The sequence below is a fragment of the Orcinus orca genome, chromosome 10 (genome assembly GCF_937001465.1).
Source record: "Orcinus orca chromosome 10, mOrcOrc1.1, whole genome shotgun sequence".
NCBI lineage: Eukaryota > Metazoa > Chordata > Mammalia > Artiodactyla > Delphinidae > Orcinus > Orcinus orca.
The window spans coordinates 31,014,127-31,034,304 of NC_064568.1; the positions used below are offsets into that span (position 1 = coordinate 31,014,127).

General features: G+C 46.2%; 1 protein-coding gene and 2 non-coding genes across 7 annotated transcripts in view; 2 read left to right on the top strand and 1 right to left on the bottom strand.

Moving 5' to 3' along the window:
• Positions 1–3,542: 3,542 nt before the first annotated feature.
• The window catches only part of ABHD6 (abhydrolase domain containing 6, acylglycerol lipase), a 118,010-nt gene continuing 101,374 nt past the window's right edge, over positions 3,543–20,178 (bottom strand). For all 5 annotated transcript variants that reach the window (XM_033424681.2, XM_033424680.2, XM_033424679.2 and 2 more), the window contains 7 exons: positions 20,020–20,176; positions 18,289–18,402; positions 16,853–16,985; positions 13,175–13,332; positions 9,933–9,987; positions 9,625–9,725; positions 3,543–4,661 (listed from right to left, as the gene is read on the bottom strand). In XM_033424681.2, the coding sequence (XP_033280572.1) occupies positions 4,485–4,661; positions 9,625–9,725; positions 9,933–9,987; positions 13,175–13,332; positions 16,853–16,985; positions 18,289–18,402; positions 20,020–20,176 (895 nt within the window). In that variant the 3' untranslated portion in view covers positions 3,543–4,484. The remainder of the gene's footprint in view (positions 4,662–9,624; positions 9,726–9,932; positions 9,988–13,174; positions 13,333–16,852; positions 16,986–18,288; positions 18,403–20,019; positions 20,177–20,178) is intronic.
• On the top strand, positions 15,284–15,388 carry LOC117200729 (U6 spliceosomal RNA). Its single transcript, XR_004482392.1, has one exon. It is a non-coding gene; the product is annotated as a U6 spliceosomal RNA (small nuclear RNA).
• Positions 16,110–16,216, top strand: LOC117200727 (U6 spliceosomal RNA). The gene has a single exon (XR_004482389.1). It is a non-coding gene; the product is annotated as a U6 spliceosomal RNA (small nuclear RNA).

The following is a 20,178-nucleotide window of genomic DNA, read 5'->3' on the forward strand; positions in this document are numbered from 1 at the left end:
CCTAAATCGCTACTTTCAATAAAAGACTTGGTCAACCCAAGTTCACGTGCCTGAGGCACAGTGAGGCCAAACAAACTGAAAGGTCGGAGTTTGGAGCAGAGAAAGGTTTATGGCAAGGCCAAGCAAGGAGCAGGGGCAGCTCATGCTCAAAAGACCCAAACTCTCCAATGGCTTTGAGGGAAGAGCTTTTAAAGGCAACGTTTGGGGCGAGGGCTGCAGGGTGGACGACTTTCTTCCAATTGTTTGGTGGTGAGGTAACAGGTGATGCTTCAGGAATCCTATTCATCAACCTTCTGGTTCCAACCTGTCTGGGGTCTAGTGCTTGTGCTCAGCATGTAGTCACCATCCTCCACCTGCAGGGGGTGTAGGGTGGGTCCTTAGTTCCAGCCGAGCAACTCAAAGATACGTGTCGGATTGTTATGTATATCCCTCCAGGAGGAACTAGGACTGTGTTTTATTACTGAACTATTGTTTCTTAACTGCTTTTACTTTGTTTCTGCATTCCCTCACTTTCCTAATTAGTAACTTCTTGAATCTGCTCTTCAGGAACTCAGGGAAGGCCTAGGAGACTAAAGCCTTTTTCTACAAACAGGAAACAGGGAACACAGAGAGGCTTTTGTACCCCAAGGACTTCCATGGTGGTCCAGTGGTAAAGAATCCATCCTGCATTGCAGGGGGCCCGGGTTCGATCCCTGGTCAGGGAACTAGATCCCACATGCAGGGGCCCAAGGTGTGACCTCAGTGATCTGTGGTTGAAGCTGCCACACACTGGCCTGGTCTAGGCAAGCCAACAGGGCCCCAGGCTCTGCTGGAAATTGAGCAAGACAGCTCCCGCCTGAAACGGTGAAAGCACGGTTTTTGCAAGACACCTTCAATCATAAACCAAGAGGCTTCTCTCTCTTTGTTATCTGTGTGAGCTTGGGCAAGACACTTTACCTCTCCATGCCTTGGTCTCCTTGGCTGTAAAATGGGCACAGTGTCCTATGTCCCTTTTAGGGCTGTGTGAGAGCTTGATAAGTTGATGCATGGAAAACACTTAGAATAGCGCCTGGCACATTTATATGATTCAGTCATGTAATTTACATGATTCAGCCTGGCCTGACATACATTACAATTTCCCAGTACTTTCTGGGGACCTCCTTTGGACAAAGCAACAACTAAGTTTCCCTGGGATGGGGAACTAGAAGATAGACTTACACACATGGGCAGCTCCATCCAATGTCTTGCATCAGTCACTCCTGGTGTCACTTCTGCCCAGAACAAGAAGCCCAGACTAACGGGCAGATTGAGTTCTAAACACTGCTGGTCCCTCAGCCTCTTCAACATCTGCCTGGAGGCTCCATCCCTAGCAGCCTCGACAACCCTGCTCCAGGCAGTGAGGGAAGAGCCCACTTATGATTCCTGGGGCTTTCCACTCTTATTTCAGAAGCTTCGGGCAGTCTTTGAGGGAGGGCTGTGATGATTGACCCCTTTCTTCTTTCTAAGACCGTCATTAAAGACACTCCAAAGGGCCCAGTGGGGCAGTAACCAGCAGGCTCTTCATAATCACAAAGGCAGGAAGTGGGGCTCAAGAGGGAGATGTGCTTTTCTGCTTTCCAGTCTTCCTAGCACCATGGGACCAGAATTGCAGGGCCAAGAGAGAAACTTGAAAACCCACTTTGCAGGTTTGTCAAAAACAACTCTCGGGCTTCCCTGGTGGTGCAGTGGTTAAGAATCTGCCTGCCAATGCAGGGGGGACACAGGTTCGAGCCCTGGTCCGGGAAGATCCCGCATGCCGCGGAGCAACTAGGCCAGTGTACCACAGCTACTGAGCCTGCACTCTAGAGCCCACAAGCCACAACTAGAGAAAACCCGCGCGCATCAACGAAGACCCAGTGCAGCCACAAATAAATAAATTTAAAAAACAAAACTCTCAAGGGACTTCCCTGGCTGTCCAGTGGTTAAGACCCTGCGCTTCCACTGCAGGCGGTGTGGGTTCCAGTGACGTTTTCCAGTGACAGTGGAGTGCTTTCCACTTCCAGGTGGGAGCCGTGTCCTGCACACCTTGCCCACTATCCTTCCAGGTGGGATGGCCAGCACATGCCCCTTTCTGGATGACCCCACTGAGGGTGCAGTGCATTGGCTCCTTTGGACCTGATTCTTAGTTCAACCCAGGACATAACAATTCCTGCATCTAACAGGCTTAATGATCTGGGGTAGTTATCCCAGGTCTGGGGCTTCTTCAGGCTTCTTCTTCCCCAAGGAAACCATCTCTCCCTACCCAAACCTATGAAGACTGACTCCTCCCAGAGCCTTACTAGGCTCAGAATTTTTGGTGAATATGGGAGACTGGAACAAGCAACATGTCAAATATCTGCTTTCTTTTCTGCTTCATTGATTTTTGCTCTCGTTTGTATTATTTTTTTCTAGGTTTGATTTATTTACTTTTTTTTTCTAGCTTCTTAAAATAGAAGCTTAAATTATTTATTTTTTAGCCTTTCTTCTTTTCTAATATACATATTTCAGCCTATAAATTTCCCTCTGAGCACTGCTTTAGCTGAACCCCACAAGTTTGATGTCACATTTTCACATCTCTTGTTTTTAAGATCTATATTCTACTCTTCCTTGATAAACTAAAATATTCAGACCAAGTCCTGAATTCCAATTTAGACCACAATGTTCACCAAAGTTCTCACTTTATTTCCAGAACTATATGGCTGCAGACTCTGTAAGAAGATTTGAAAGAGTGAATCTCCTGGGGAGTTTAGGTTCCTAAATGCCACAGAAGAGAGTCAAAAGGAACAGTTTGATGACTCATGCCTTTTGTTTTTGATATATAATTTCAGGACTTCCCTAGTAGCGCAGTGGTTAAGAATCTGCCTTCCAGTGGTTAAGAACCTGCCGGACACTGGTTCAATCCCTGGTCCGGGAAGGTCCTACATGCAGCAGAGCAACTAAGCCCGTGTACCACACTACTGAACCTGCACTCTAGAGCCTGTGAGCCACAACTACTGAGCCCATGCACCACAACTACTGAAGTCCTAATGCACCCTAGAGCCCATGCTCCGCAACAAGAGAAGCCACCGTGATGAGAAGCCCACGTACCACAACGAAGAGCAGCCCCCGCCTACCACAACTAGAGAAAGCCCGTGTGCAGCAACGAAGACCCAAATGCAGCCAAAAATAAATAAATAAATTTTTAAAAATTGATATATAATTTCAATTGAATAAAAATTGCAAACATGATTTCTGGAAATGAAAGTAGCAACTCATATAAGCAAGGTCTTCCAATGCCTGTAGAACAAGCCTTACTTTAAAAAACACATTTTAAAGTTAACAGAACGTCTGCCAACATTGCACTTCATTAAGAGCTTAAAGACAGAAACCAGTAGAGGGATGGGATAGGGAGGGTGGGAGGGAGACGCAAGAGGGAGGAGATATGGGGATGTATATGTATAGCTGATTCACTTTGTTATACAGCAGAAACTAACACACCATTGTAAAGCAATTATATTCCAATAAAGATGTTAAAAAAACACCAAAAACCAGAAACCACTTGCATGTTGCTGATCTAGACTTATTAAATTTATTTTATGTCATTGTGGTCACTTTTACAGCAGTTTAGATTTATTTTCAATCACATTACTGTTCACAGAATTCACAGAATTCATTAACAATCTAGTATTTTACATCCAAGGGTTTTCAATAGCACAGCAAGATAGAAAAGAGGTGCTTGGGAGCGGAACCCGAGTCTGATTATTTAGATAGATGTCTAGAACATTATTGCTTTATTAGTTCTTTTTAAAAAATAATAAATTATTCCCAGGGAACCCACCCTGCCAGGTGTTCTTTGTACTGCAGCTGTCCCGGGTTCACTCAAGACATACCTGACACGGGGGTGCTGGTCCAATCACCCACCTGTGTTCCCTGCTGCTCTGAGAGCTGGCAAGGCAGAACACGCCCTTCTGCATGTGTAAATATTTTCTACAGCCTGCCGTGTTCCTCCGTGGTCTTGCAGTTGACGGGCTGCATTCACATATGGGACTCTACGTAAACTTAAATTAGACATAAACGGGAAGGGCTTGGTGAACGGGGACTAACGCTCTAAAACAGCCACTGAGCATGCACGGGAGAGTGTCAGAAGCAACAGAAATACCTCGAGCCTCAGTCTGTGAGGAACATCTTAAAGAAAATGTCCTCGGTGGTTATGGTCCAATGTGGGCGCTTTGTGACATGAACTTGAAGACTTCTGGGTAGATTTCATAGATGGGTTTTCTTATTTCGTTCCATGTGAATGTGCATTTTGTGAAAAACATCTTGGAGTTTTCCTCGTGGCCCCCGAAGCTCTGTGGATCTGTAGAGACTGGGGCTGGAGGACTTGGCTTCCTCAGGGACGCTGGCGCTCCCACCGCATTTGGGGCAGGATCCCTGAGAAGTGGTGGCTGTGTCAGATTCTGGAGATGGGAGTGGATGCTGGGTGCGGAGTGCAGGCTGCCACTGGGGCCTCAGTCCAGCTTCTTGTCGTTGTCTGTGCTGTGCACAGAAGCTAAGAAGTCGACAATGAGCTTGGCTGTCTTCCTGGGTCTCTCCATCACCACCGAGTGCCCACAGTTTTCCAGGAGCTCCACCTGGCAGTTGGCAATCGACTTGGCCAACATGTCCGCCCCAGACACGTCGAGCACCTGCAGGATGAGAGAGGAAACTAGATGGAAAAGGTTCAGACCCCCGTGCGCTCTGTGGACAGAACTCCCATCCAGGCCTGGCAGGGGTGATTTTTAGGACGAAGTCACTTCAGTGTTGGGGCTTGTGGCTCTCTGACGGAAGTGACCACATGCCTTACGTTTTATCCTGCAGCTCAGCGCTAGGAGGTGTGCCGCTGGCGGCATTACTGAGGTGGAAACACAGACCCTGCCCTGAGGACATCCTGGTCTGGTGGAGAAGCCAGACAGGACAGCAGACAAATGCAGCACGATGTAGCGAGGACTCTGATCGGGGAGGATCCTGGGAGCTGAGAAACCACACGGGAGGGGAATTCATGGAAGAGGGAGCAGCCCAAGGGTGGGAGGTCATGGCAAATGCAGGGGACGGCAAGGAGCCTGGTGCTGTCTGAGTGGGGATGGATGTGGGGTGGGACAGAGGGGGCCCACTCCTCCAGCCACGCCGGGAGTCAGGCCTCAGTCTGAGGGCAGCTGGGGGCCGTGCAGCTGTGTCAAGGACAGCGGCCAGTGATGTGATCAGGCTGGGCACCCTGCCCCTGGACTAGGGGAGCCCAAGCTGTGGGGAGGCCACACAGGAGACGCGCAGAGGGGAAGACTAATTATCACAAGCTGGAGGAGTATCTCCTGAAGGTCCTTTGGGGGGTCCCTGAGCTGCGGGACCTCCGGCACTGAAGTTTGTTAAAACGGGGAGTGCTTTTCCAACCACTTTTCCAGGGCCAACACCTTTTGAACAACGCAATTGCATTTTCACCTGGGTTACCTTGCTACTTTAACGCCAACCTACCGACTTTCTCCCCAACACATTCCTTTGGTGTCGGGTTTGTATTGACTCCCCTTCTCTTAGTCACTTTCACCTTCAACTCATCCCAGACAAGGTGGGCCCCTCCATCCATAAGAGCAAGAGCAAAACCCCAACAAACTCGAGCACGGTCTGTTTTCGAGCTTTAGTCTCATCAACCCAGATCATTAAAACCAAGATTTGCCGCCCACTGGGAAGCGGGGTGAGCAGAATGCAGAGCACCCTGGGCTGCAAAAATGCAAAAAGGAACAGCTAATGGGGAGCATGACAGGAGTTCGCCTCTCCCTGTTGGTCCCCGAGAGCCCACATCACCTTTGGGAGTTTTAGAATGAAGAAAGGCCTTCATTGTTCTGACTCTGATTTCTGACTGAATGACTCCCTGCTGGCCCAGCCTGGGTCCCACTTTTCCTATCAGGCGTCCACAAAGCTGCTTTCAGTCCCTGGCTGGTGCGAAGGAAGCACAGGAGACCTCCCTCCTCTGGATGCCCTCGTTCCTGTGCTGTGCATTCTCGGCTGCACCTGGCTGACGTGAGACAGCTGCACGTGGACGACGCCACCACCGCTGCCTCCCGGCCTGCGCCAGGCACACAGACCTGGCTCCCCCTCCCCAGTCTCTTCTCCTGGGTCGTCCGCAGTCGTGAGCCTTTGTGGTGCAGCCTGACTTCCTGCCTGTGCTTTCACACACATACAGTGGGGATGTGCAGCCTGCCCAGGGCTCACAATGGTGGCTTTCACCTTGGTGTCCACAGGGGAGCTGTCTCAATGGGGAAAGCTTTACTCTAATTTCCTTTCTCACGACTGTCAACAGCATAAGACTGCTAGATACCCTTTAACAGACACTGTAATTCTGTCTGCCTGTGGGCTCCATTTCCCACCGTCTCCTCTTGCTTTTAACTTTCCAAGAACTTTCAATAAGATATGATTTCTAAAGAACAGTGGCAAACCAAAGGGGAGCTTCTGGGGTATAAGTGAGTATTTCTTTGGAGGGCTTATTATGGGTTGATTGTGCCCCCTCCCCAAATCCATATGCTGAAGTCCTAACCCCCAAAACCTCAAAATGTGACTTTATTTGGAAATAGGGTCATTGTAGATGTAATTAGTTAAGAAGAGGTTATACTGGAGCAGGGTGGACCCCTAATCTAGTATGACTGGCATCTTACAAAAAGGGGAAATTTAAACAGAGATGCATAGGCACAGGGAGAATGCCACGTGACGATGAAGGCAGAGATGAGGGTGATGAGTCTATAAGCCAAGGAACACCAAAGACTGCCAGCAAACTCCCAGAAGCTTGGGGAGGGACATGGAACAGACTCTCCTTCAGAGCTCCCAGGAGGAACCAACCTGCTGATGCCTTGATCTTGGACTTCCAGTCTCCGGAACTGTGAGACGGTCAATTTCTGTTGTTTAAGCCACCCAGTTTGTGGTACGTTGTTACAGCAGCCCTAGTAAACTAATAGAGCCACCTGACAAAGCCTCTGACCTAGCGATTCCACATTTAAGAACTGACCCTTCAGATATGCTCTCAACACTCCACAAACACACATGTATAATGATGTTCACTGACGTGTTGTTTAATGGCAAAATTGAAAATGACCTAAGGGACCATCAATAGGGCACTAGTTAAATATACTGCGGCAGAGCCATATAATGGAGTACTATGCAGCTCCCAAAAAGAACAGAAAATTTTGTTTTGGGCAAGGATCATTCACGAATGATAAATCTAAGGGGAATGTTTGATGAGGGGCAGGATGTCTGCACAGTCTCAAAGTGCCTCCCCCCAGACCGCTTACCAGTTGCCAGGGGAGAAATAATTACTCTAGATGAAGAAAACAAGACGTCGTGACCAGACAATCAAAATTCCCATCACCAGGACTTCCCTGGCAGTCCAGTGGTTGAGACTCTGTGCTTCCACCGCAGGGCGCATGGGTTCAACCTCTGGTTGGGGAACTAAGATCCCACATGCCACACAGCGTGGCCAAAAAAAAAAAAAATCCCCATCACCCAGTGGCAGAAAGACACTATCCCTCTGAGGATGTGATATCTTATCACCCATGAGATAAGGGATATATGGCAGGGATATATAACCTGAATTTAATCATGAGGAAACAGCAAACAAACTCAAATTGAGGAACATTTTGTAAAATAACTGGCCTGCCCTCTTCAAATATCTCAATGTCACGAAAGATAAAGACAGACTGAGGGAAACATTTCATATTAAAGGAGATGGAAGAGACATGACATGCAGTATGTGATCCTGGTTCAGGGGGCAGGAGGAGGGGTCTATGTAGGACGTTATTGAAACAACAAATACATTTGGAATATGGACTGTAGATTAGTTAAAAGCGATCGCATCAATGTTAAGCTTCCTAAATGTGACAACGTACTGTGATTACGTGAGAGAATATCCTGGTTTGCAGTAAATACACCTTCAAATATTGGGGGTAAAGGTACATAATGTAAGCAACCTACTCCAAATGGTCCAAAAATACATATTTCTAGATCTATCTAGATAAGGATGATGAAGCCAGTGTGGCAACTGTTCAAAAGTTGGTAATAAATAAGATGTGGTACACACACACCATGGAATGACACTCAGCAATAAAAAGGAGCAAACTGCTGGCATATGCAACAATACGGATGAACCTCCGAAACATTACGCTGGAGTGAAAGAGGCCAGACGCAGAAGACTACATGCAATACGATAGCATTTTATGAAAATTCTAGAGAACTATATTCTAGGCAAAACTACAGAGACAAACAACAGATCAGTGGTTGCATGGGATAGGAATGGAGATTAACTGCAAATGGGCAAGAGGGAACTCTGGGGAGTGACAGAAGTGTTCTACGATTGGGCTGCAGTGGGGTGCACAAGGCGAATTTTACAGCATGTGAATTATATTTCAATAAAGCAGTTAAAACAGATGAGATGTGGTAAAGCAATATAGGAGTGCTCTGTACTATTTCTACAATTCTTCTATAAATTTGTCATTATTTCAAAATAAAGTATTTTTAAAAATAGAATGAGTACATCTGTATGGGCTGATATGAAGTGATTTCCAAGGTATATCTTTCTTATATATGTGAACTAAGGTGCAAAATAGTATATATATAGCATGTTTGAAAAACTTACAGATAAACTTATTTACGCATATTGATAATATGCTTAGAATAGGAATGGGCAAACAATGGTCCCCTGCCTGTTTTGTGAGTAAAGGTTCACTGGAGCTCTGCCTGCCATTTGTCTGCATGTCCCCACGTCTGCTTTTGCAACACACAGCACAGTTGAGTAGATGTGACAGAGAACTTATCGCCAGCAAAGTTGCAAATATTTACTACCAGGCCCTTTACAGAAAACGTTTGCCAACTCCTGCCTTAGAAAATTTAAGAAATATACACAAGACTGTAAGTGTGGCCTCAAAGAAATGGGAATTGGGATCTGGAATGTTAAAGAGACCAAGTTCGCATTATAAATCTTTTTGTACTCTTTAAAGTTTTATGTACCATTTGATTATATGGCTTGGAGAAAAATAATTTGCAAAAATGATTTAAAATTGCCTTACGGGCTTCCGTGGTGGCGCAGAGGTTAAGAATCCTCCTGCCACTGCAGGGAACACGGGTTCAAGCCCTGGTCTGGGAAGATCCCACAGGCCGCGGAGCAACTAAGCCCGTGCGCCACAACAACTGAGCCTGTGCTCTAGAGCCCGTGAGCCACAACTACTGAAGCCTGCGTGCCTAGAGCCTGTGCTCTGCCACAAGAGAAGCCACCACAATGAAACCCGAGCACCACAATGAAGAGTAGCCACCGCTTGCCGCAACTAGAGAAAGCCTGCATGCAGCAACGAAGACCCAACGCAGCCAAAAATAAATAAAAGAATAAAATAAATACATTTATAAAATAAAGCTTGTAAGTGTGTTTAAAAAAAAAAATTGCCTTACATTTTAAGAGGTCAATGTCATTGCTCTCAGCTCACAGAATGATGCTCCCCGTGAACACTGGCACCTGAACCAGGTGTGTGCCACCTCTTCCTGGGATCAGAAACCAGCCAGGCTCCCATTATAAATGACCTCTAGCTTCTCCTCAGAGCCCGGTCTGACTGACACAGGAGGTCACAGGGACACGCTACACACCTGATCTTGTTTCCCCCAGATGATCTGCGTCGGGACCTTGATCTTGTCCATGTTCTGATGGAGGGAGTATCTCGACTTCTCACTGACGATCTCCAAAAACACTTTTGAGAGAAGGAAAATAAAGTGAGTGCATGCTGGGCTGGGCCGTGGACACCACCGAGTGTAGACAGGCTTTGAGTCTAAGCCACTGCTTTTTTCTTGAGGGGCCCCAGAAAACTATCAGTCTCAGAAATGTAAGGAAAAAGAGCCAGCCACCCATAAAGCTTGACTTGTCACACAAGCTCAGAGCTTAACGCAGGGCTACTTACGTTTTCGGTAGAAATTGTTATGAGGGATGCGGACGTCGACAAGGCCTTGCAGGATCTGAGGATAAATAACCCAAAGTCAGAAGGCAAGGGAAGATTCCTATCCTCAGGCCTCACATGGGTCTGGGACAACGAAGGAAAAGAAGTCCAGCAGTTTAGGGTTCCAGCAGTTTAGGGTATTGTCAAGGTCTGTAGGGCCTGGTCCTCCAAATTCCCATGATGTACTATCATGCAATGTAACGGGGAGTCAGGTTCATAAGAGGCTTTTTTCTTTCTCATTAGAAAGGAACTTTGGTAATACTGTGAAGCCAAAGGTCCCCCGCGGCATGTAAAATACACCCGAGATGGCCTGATAGCTGCTTTACCTTTGAGAAAATCTCCGCTTAGCCTGAGACACAATCAGGATGGAAATAATATCAACTAATTATTCAGTAACACCCAATGCAAAACAGGTCTATTTAAAAAACATTAAACCATTGGGGATGAAGGGCCTCTCAAACAATGAAGAAATAAACTATTGCAGAAATTGTGGGAAGGCTTCCAGTGTCCTGTGCTCATTGTGTGACACTGCCCTGGCCCTCCCTGCCGCGGGCTGTGAGGCAGCAGCACAGGTGGACAGGACAGGCCTCCGGGACCTGCGAGATGGGCCCAGAGAGGTACTGTGGCCAGAAGGAACACGGCCCGCCTCTTCCCCCGCCTCAGGGTTCTTGAGGTAGTGTCCAGGGCTCACATTAGCAGCCATCACTCCTCTCATCTCCCTGGGAATGGTCTGAACCCCTTAACTGCACTCTCAGGAGTCCTGTGCACTGACTGAAGTGGGAAGATCCTGCCGTAACTGCTCTGGACTAAAGTGCTGGAGCATGACAGAATCTGACTACTCGGGAAGTGGAAGCCCAGAGGTGAGACCAATGGCAAGCTGTCCAACACACAGTGCTGAGCATCAGACATTTTCTTTGTTCTACTATCTATCCTGCACTCATGCATCTATCCATCTTCCATCCATCCATCCTCCACCTACCCAACTACCCATCCATCCTGCATCTCTGACTCAGACATGCACATGTCTATCCATGTGTCCACTTATCCTGCATCTGCCCATCCATCCTCCATCACCTATCCATCCTGCACCTCTGAATCATATATGCATATGTCTACCCATGTATCCATCTATCCTGCATCCACCAATCCATCCACCCTCCATCCCTGCTGTCTCCAGACATTTTCCCATCCATCCAACCAAGCATGCAACCATCCAGGTATTTTCACCATCCCTAAATCATCGAGGCATGCACATACATCAGTTCATGCATCCATCTATCCTGTATCTTCCTACACATCCATTCTCCATCCCTGCATTATCCTGGCTTCCTCCCATCCATTGATCCATCGAATCTATACCTAGGAGCTACCTCATGTAAGAACAGCCAAAGACAGAGTCCTTGCTCTTACAGAGGTAAGAATGGAAGACACAAACAAGCAAACAGACGACCATAACACAATGTGACGCAATGGGCTGAGTGCTCGGGTGCTCCAGAAAAGACTTTGGGACCTGCATTTATTTGCTCCCAGTGTTTTCACATCCCTGACCACTCAAAACATGGAAATTTCTAAAACCCTGTTTGGCCACTCTATTCTGGAAAGAGATAAGTGGAGAGTGGATCAGTGCAATGTCACGACTGAAAAGAGGATTTCATGGATAGAACATACCGCAGAAATCTGATTCTGGGTGCTTCCTCAGAGATGGGCCACACCCATGCATGAGTCATGTTCACAACTTCTAAATAGAGCCCATTCTCTCAACTCCTAGGAGGACCCACCCCACCCTGAGGCAGGGTCCAGTTCCTGCAACAGAGTGAGAAAATTTGCTGTTGTGAGGTCTCAGCCTCAGACTCTCTTGGTTTTCCCCACACTTTCCTCTCTTGGTTTTCCCCACACAACCTCATTTAGACCCAAGACCTTTAATATCATCATTGGCTGATGGCTTTAACTGTACAACTCCAGGCCAGACTTTCCTCAGCTCCACCTGTATAGCCAACTGTCTACTTGACACCTGCACTTGATGGTCCTACAGGGAACTTGAACTTCAAACATCCAAAATGGAGCTCTTAGCTTATCGCTCAAGCCCACCATCCGTCTCCTTCTCTTACTCAGAAAACACTACCTTTACCCAACTGAAGTACCAGGAAGTCACCTGGGACTCCTCACCTTCCCTCATCCTTCATTCCAATTTGCCAGTTAAGTCCTGTCGTCTTCCTTCCAAAGCTTCTCCGGTCTTGTCTCCACTGCTACCACCCCAGTCTACACCACCCTCATCTCCAAGCCACAACAGCACCCTAATGGGTTTCTCTGCTTCTGTCTGTGCTCACCTACAATTCTTCAGTGTTTCTCTTATTGTACTTAGAAAAACTCCAGTCTCCTTCCCATAACCTATAAGGTCCTATATGATCTAGCCCAGTGGTTCTCCAAGTGGTTCTTGGGAGTCCAAGACGTCAAACTATTTTCATAATAACACTAAATGTCACTTGTCTTTTTCACTTTTATTCTCTCTAAAGCATACTGATGTTCAGAGCCTACATAATGAGGGATAATGTCATCATTCTGAAGGCTAATGAAATAAGTGCTGTGTATCCTTGTGTTTTAAGTTTTTCTGAGTTTTAATTTCTAATATGGTAAATATCAATAGTTATAACTTCTATAAACAAATGCTCGTCGGGGTTCTCAATAATTCTTATGAGTGTAGAGGGGTCCTGAGATTTTTTAAAACATGAGACTCTCTGATTCAGCCCCAGAATCCCTTTCCAACCTTTTCTCAACCCATTCTTTCCCTCACCCTCTGGGCTCCAGTCACCCTGGCCTCCTTCCAGCATCTTGAATTGACTGTGTTTTATCCATCGCTGCCGATGCTGCTGTCTCACAGAGGCTTATCAAAGCTTCTCTGGCCTCCCCTGTTTTCAATCACTGCACCATCTTCATTTCCTCTATAATACTTATTACAATTTGTAATTATTTGTCTTCTTGTTAATTGTCTGCCTCCCCCACTGGCCTGCATCTGCCCAGGGACTTTCTCTGACTTATTTACTCCCCACGGTGCTCAAGCACAGTGCCGGATACATCATGGGCATGATACAGATACTTGTTGAATGAATGAACAGATGAGTACAAGGCAGGAACGCAAGGAGAAAGCAGGTACTGGCGACCTGAGCCCTGGACAGAGGGCAGGCACACTGCTGCTGAGACCACGTTACCTGCTGGGGCACCCTGAAGCGGACATAGGAGCAGAGCTGGAGCATTTCACTCATCTCTTCTGGAGTGGATGGGATCAAGGGAATCTTCTCTACGGCGGCCGACTCCTGCAGTTCTTTGAGCCGTTGTACAAATTGATTATCAGTTGAGTACTGCAGACCTGTGGGATTCAAACCAAAACAGCTTGGCAATATATCTACCTTCTTACCAAACCCCATTTTATATAGAGAACTTCCAGTATCAGCCCAGAACTAATATATTCCTGGTGTTTTTCACCAGTAGATTTCTTTGTCATTGGTACCGACATCCTTGCTCAAAGTCAGAACCACACTCTGAGAAACATAGAAAAAAATTCTTCAGAATATTTGAGGGGCTCGTTACTCAAACTGTGGTCCATGGACCAGCAGTACTGGGAGCCCATAAGAAATGCAGCATCTCAGCCTTTTCCCTAAGTCTCTTAAATCAGAATCTCACTAAAGTTGCCAGGGGATTCACACGTAGGATAGAGTTGAAGGAGCACCAGTCTAGACTAAGACAGCTTGCCTGAGCCCCTTTCACATCTGTATGGTTGAGAGGAGACCTGGTGAAATGCATGACTGGACTGGAGCAACTGACTACTCCTTCCGTCTGCCTGGACCCACTTAATAATCTCTTATTTGGGGTCAATCCGTAAACACAGCGAAAATGAGTGCCCTTGTGAGCTGTCCCCCACATAGTCCCTCCTCCTCCAGGGGAGCATTAGGCGAACCTGAGCTGGAACGGCTTTGAGACTGACCATTATTTTCTATCACCTGAAGCACGACACCAAGAGTTCACACGAGCTGACGCACACAGGAGGGTAAAACTAATTTCATTTCCAACACTGAGCAAATGTCTAGGTGTTTAACTTAGCTGAAGAGCTAGAGCTTTGCAAGAGAGGCAGTGGCATCCATACTGTGCCACAGAGATCCACACTTTATAAACTCCTATATTCAGCAACTCCTCTAAATCTAACATGGGTGTCGTGTGGCTCTCATGATGCCATGGCAGATTACATGATCTATTTCCTTCTGCTTTAAAAATAATCCTAAACTAAATGTCATATGGTATACCCTGAATTGGATCCTGGAACAGAAAAGGACATTTGTGGAAAAACTAATGAAATCCAAATAGGGTCTGGAGTTTAGTTAACAGTAAGGAACCCGTGTTGGTTTCCTAGTTGTGACAAATTTACTGAGGTTCATGAGCTATTAAGGGGAGAACTGGGTGAAGGGCATGTGGGCCTCTCTGCACTATCTTTGCAACATTTCTGTAAATGTAAAATTATTTCAAAGTAAAAAAAGCATATCTTTTCATTTTCGTATACAAACAAATGTAATTCTAAACTTCTAATGGAAACTCCGGTATAAAACTCTTTCTCTGAGCAAATGAACATAAACTCAAAAAGACCTTCCGTAAGTGATTTAAGATCTGACCTTCCGTAAGTGATTTAAAATCTAAATAACCTTCCAGAGGGGCTATTCCTCCAATTCTCAAACTTTATAAGACTAAATGATTTCAGACACAGTGCTTGGGAAAAGGAGAAGAGAAAACCCTTTGGGAGCTTGCCTTTGATTTCAATGAGCTTAACAGACCTGAAAACTGAACTTTCAGAGTAAGTAAAAGATTTCAAAGGTAAATTCAGTTATGTTTCAGTGGAAGGTGTACAAGTTCAATTCATGGCTGGATTCTACCGGGTAAAGGAGGTAATGAGTATGAGTCATATATAAAAGAGGTAGTGAATGTGAAAGGACTTCCCCCCAAAACCACAGCTTGGGCTCTGGAGTGAGACAGCCTAGGGTCAGTCCCTATCCTGGCTCCAGCACTAACGTAATTACTTCTATGTTCCCACCTATAAAATGGGCATACTAAATCGATCTGGATAAGAATTACATATGTAAAAAGTCACTGAGATATACACTAAAAATCTGAACAATTTACTACGTGTAAACCACACTCCAATAAAGTACCGGGGGTGGGGAGGGGAGCAAGTGAAGGAAGAAAAGAGAAGAATTAAGATTTTTCTCACTAACACACTGTAAATCCAAGTTTGAAGGCTTATATATATTAAAAAAATTTTAAATCTAACTTTACTGCTCGCTTCAGGAGCATATATACTAAAATTGGAACAATACAGAGAAGATTAGCATAGCCCCTGTGCAAGGATGACATGCAAATTCATGAAGTACCATATTTTAAAAATAAAAATAAAAAAATAAAAATCCAACTTCAGATCATAATTTCAGGGGACACGTTACAGCTCAAGTTGACATGAATACCTGTAAGAACAGAGAAACTAAAGTTTGTTGATTAAAACAAAAAAAATCTGTGGGACTTCCCTGGTGGCGCAGTGGTTAAGAATCCATCTGCCAATGCAGGGGACACGGGTTCGAGCCCTGGTCTGGGAAGATCCCACATGCCGTGGAGCAACTAAGCCTGTGCGCCACAACTACTGAGCCTGCGCTCTAGAGCCTGGGAGCCACAACTACTAAGCCCCCGTGCCTAGAGCCTGTGCTCCACAACAAGAGAAGACACAGCAATGAAAAGCCCACACACCGCAAGGAAGAGTAGCCCCCGCTCGCCACAGCTAGAGAAAGCCCGCGTGCAGTAACGAAGACCCAACACAGCCAAAAATAAATTAATTAATTTAAAAAAATCTTATAATGAATAAAGATCTCTGAGTTTTCAGCAAAAAAAGGAAGAGGCACGATAATAGTACCTTCACCTCAGAAGGTTAAGGCAAGAATTAAATCCATATAAATCCATATAAATTCTTAGCTCATAAGAATTCAATAAATGTTGGGTGTTAATATTATCATTATATTTCAAAGTATTTAAATGTTGTAAAGTACTGTACACATTTACATTAACCCCCTCAAACTCTGTGGAACAAGGCTGGCTCTGTATTTTAAAACTCAAGCACTCGCTTCAGCAGCACATATACTAAAATTGGAACAATACAGAGAAGATTAGCATGGCCCCTGCTCAAGGACGACATGCAAATTCGTGAAGCGATCCATATTTTTCAAATGTAAAATAGATAGCTAGTGGGAAGCAGCCGCATAGCACAGGGAGATCAGCTTCGTGCTTTGTGACCACCTAGAGGGGTGGGATAGGGAGGGTGGGAGGGAGGGAGATGCAAGAGGGAAGAGATATGGGAACATATGTATATGTATAACTGATTCACTTTGTTATACAGCAGAAACTGACACACCATTGTAAAGCAATTATACTCTAATAAAGATGTTAAAATAAAATAACTCAATATGGTTATGATTATGGTTATACAACTATTGTATCTATCACTGAAGCAATCTGATTAGTATCTCTAAAATATTATCAAAAAGATGATTCTAAAAAAACAGTCAGGGCTTCCCTGGTGGCGCAGTGGTTGAGAGTCCACCTGCCGATGCAGGGGACACGGGTTCGTGCCCCGGTCCGGGAGGATCCCACATGCCGCGGAGCGGCTGGGCCCGTGAGCCATGGCCGCTGGGCCTGTGCGTCCAGAGCCTGTGCTCCGCAGCAGGAGAGGCCACAACAGTGAGGGGCCCGCGTACCACAAAAAAAAAAAAACAGAGCAGACATTGCCATTTATGTCTTCAGAGATTCAGACCCCGCTGTGCTCAAGTCACTCATAGGGTTATTTCAGCCTCGTAACTCACCAGCAGGGCACACAAGAGACAGGCTGCAGACATCTGATGGGTAGTGAGCAGCATACACCCCAGCCACGTGGCCGCCCATGGAGGTGCCTATCAGGTGGAAGGGTTTTTTGTTCAGCTTGAGGCATTCTACAAACTAGGAAGGGAAATGAGAAAGAGGCTTGGTTATACAGCTGTGGACAATGACAATGGTGATTACAGAGTAGAAAACCTCTGTACTTCCTATGGGGACAAGTGAAAAGGACTGTTGATGAAAGGGAATCTGGAATCTACTGGATCTATTATCCAGATGAGCCCTGTTACATGCATGTACTTCTCTTTACCTGACACAGGTTACTGAAGGGTCATTTGTAAGTATAAAATCAACAAGGATTCTCCTAATTCATCAGTCAGCAAACTTTTAAAATAAAGGTTCCGAGAGTAAATATTTTCTTGGGAAAATTTTTGTGGGCCACATGACCTCTGTTGCAGCTATTCAACTCTCCTGTCGTAGCACAAAAGTAGCTAAAGACAACATGTTAACGAGTGAGTGTGGCTCAGTCCCAGTAAAACTTACCTTACAAAACTCGGTGGCAGGCCAACCAGAGCCCACGGGCCACAGTTTGCTGACTGTTGCCCTAATTTACAGGCCTTCCCATCCATCCAACCATCCATTCAGATAACGATCCACCCATCCGTCTATTCAACCATCCAACCATTCATCCAACCATCCATCCAACTTTCCATCTATCCAACCATTCAACCAACTATCCACCCATCTGCCCATTCACCTAAAAAATATTCACTGGATGTCTATTATGTACAAGGAACTATGGTCAGCTGCTGAGGATACAGCAAAGAGTCAAAGAAACAAGGTTCCTGACCTCAACAGAATACACAGTTCAATGGGGGGAGAGGGGCAGGCATTACATAAATATCCTCAACTGGGGAAAATATGTCAATTTGAAGCTTATGAACCACTAAATTTTGAAATAGTTCATGAGCCCCAAGACCTTGAAAGCCCAGTCAGAGGGGGCTGAAGATAGATACTGAATTAGAACAAAATGCAAAGAGCACCCTCCCCATCCTCTACAAGTAGGCAGACATGCTGTCATTGTCATCATGGAGCTGGTAAGCAGAAAAATAGACTCTAAAAAATGAAGTGGTCTTGAGGAATTCTAAACTCCCTTTCTGAAGAGCTGAGAAAACGCCCAGATGGCATTTCCTTAGAAACAACTGCAATAGGTTTAGAGGAGAACAGCCTGCAATAAGCCCTGGTCCTCCACAGCTGACCAAGGACACCACTGGGCTGCTGCCATTTTGTTTGCAATTACTTGCAGACAGGATGCATTGGAGAATGGTTGAGTCAGAACGGAACTCCCTTGCCTGCTCTTCAGACTCGGGCATGCAATAGTGGGCAAGACCCACCTGGGCAATCTTTGGTGGAGCCTCCTGCTTACCTGGTGTATCCTCTTGACTTGTCCATCTATGGACAGATCATCCAGGGAGGAGCGGGTGGTGCCCTCATGTCCTGGCATGTCCACGCAGACCAAGTGTAGGTTCTTTGGAAGGAACTGAGGATACACAGGCACAGACTGTCAGTACGTGCAGTGTAGAACATGTCTGCCCATTTTTCTGGGGAGGCTACCCCTACTTACCAAGTGACCTGGACAGCCACTCCCTGGGAGGTTATGAACCTGGACCACCCAGTATCTTACCCTAGTAACATCTGACGTGAATAAACATTGCCAGTAGCCTTCTAGGGAGCAGGAACCCCCCAAATCTAATACAGAAATGGAAGGGGACTCGGGGGAATGACTGGAAAAGGGGGACAAAGGTCAGGGTAGCAGGCCAGCGTCCTTTGCTCTTTCTTGACACCAGCTGGCAGGTACTACATCCTTCTCCTTTCCCTCACCCCTTCCACGCTTAACTCTAGTCACGCAGCCACTGACTTGGGACTATAAGGGATAGTTCTGCTCTCCCACAGTCCTGTCCAGCTCCAGAGCCCACGGGAGCAATGCTTTTCCTAAGAACCATGTCTGATCGTCCTAATTCTGGTTTCAACTTTTTTTTTTTCATGCATTAGGTCTAATTCCTAGGGTATTTTTATCCTGAACACCTTCTTCCATTTAAATATGTGCCACATTTAACCAGGAATCTGAGAAACATCTGTTATCAATAAACAAATATCCAGTTATATGAAAGATGGAGACAGCAAGTGAGAGGTTCATTAAGGCATGAGGATGACTGTCCTCATAGTGAGATTTGGAAATAAGAACACAAGGAAGGGGCTTCCCTGGTGGCGCAGTGGTTGGGAGTCCACCTGCCGATGCAGGGGACACGGGTTCATGCCCTGGTCCGGGAGGATCCCACATGCCGTGGAGCGGCTGGGCCCGTGAGCCATGGTCACTGAGCCTGCACGTCCGGAGCCTGTGCTCCGCAACGGGAGAGGCCACAGCAGTGAGAGGCCTGCGTACCGCCAAAAAAAAAAAAAAAGAAAAAGAACATAAGGAAGCAGAGGATGTATGAGCCTTTTCCTCCTGGTGTGAAGCATACTTGGGGTCATTCGGGTATGGTCCTGCTTGAGGTGGGAGCCTGGGGTGCTTCCCTCCCAAGACCTCTCCCAGCCCCCATCTTCACCAGCTGTTCATTCTTACCAGTAAAGCAAGTTGCCACACCCAAGTAAACCAGGACAGAAAGGGAGTGATTTGGAAAACTATCCCAGAAAGCTGCCAGATCAAGACTGTTTCTCTAAAGGGCTAAGGAAAAGAAAAAGCAGAAATAGAAGGAAGACGGAAGGAGATGGGGAGGGGAGAAGGAGAAACAGAAAAGGGAGGAGGAGGGGAAGGAAGAGGAGAATCTTGGAGTATAAAAAAACAAGTGAATTTTTAAAGCTGGATCTTGATAGTCATGACAGGCCTGAGATGAAGGTGAGTGTCAGGAATCTTCCCTAAGAAATACTCATACGGTGAAATGATTTTTAAGGCACAGATTTTACAAATAACATTCAATTCAGTAAATTTTGTCTGATAAAAGGATCTGAATAATATACTGCATTAATTTTAGGATGATTTGAGCCACAGTTCTGGGTTCCCCTTGCTTTCTACCCCTGCTGATGACATCGTGTCCAAGTGGAAACCTCTTCTTGACTGAGTGACACCCTCTGAAGAGAGAAGGCTCTAGGACTGCACCTTGACCACGCTGAGCCACATGTCCTTATGGGCAGAGAATCCGTGGAGCATGAGGATGGAAGGCTTGTTCCCAGGCCTGCCGCGGAAGGAGTAACAGAACTGATAGTCTTCGTGGCGCACATAGCGCACCTGCATGCCCAGTGCCCTCCGCCAGTACCT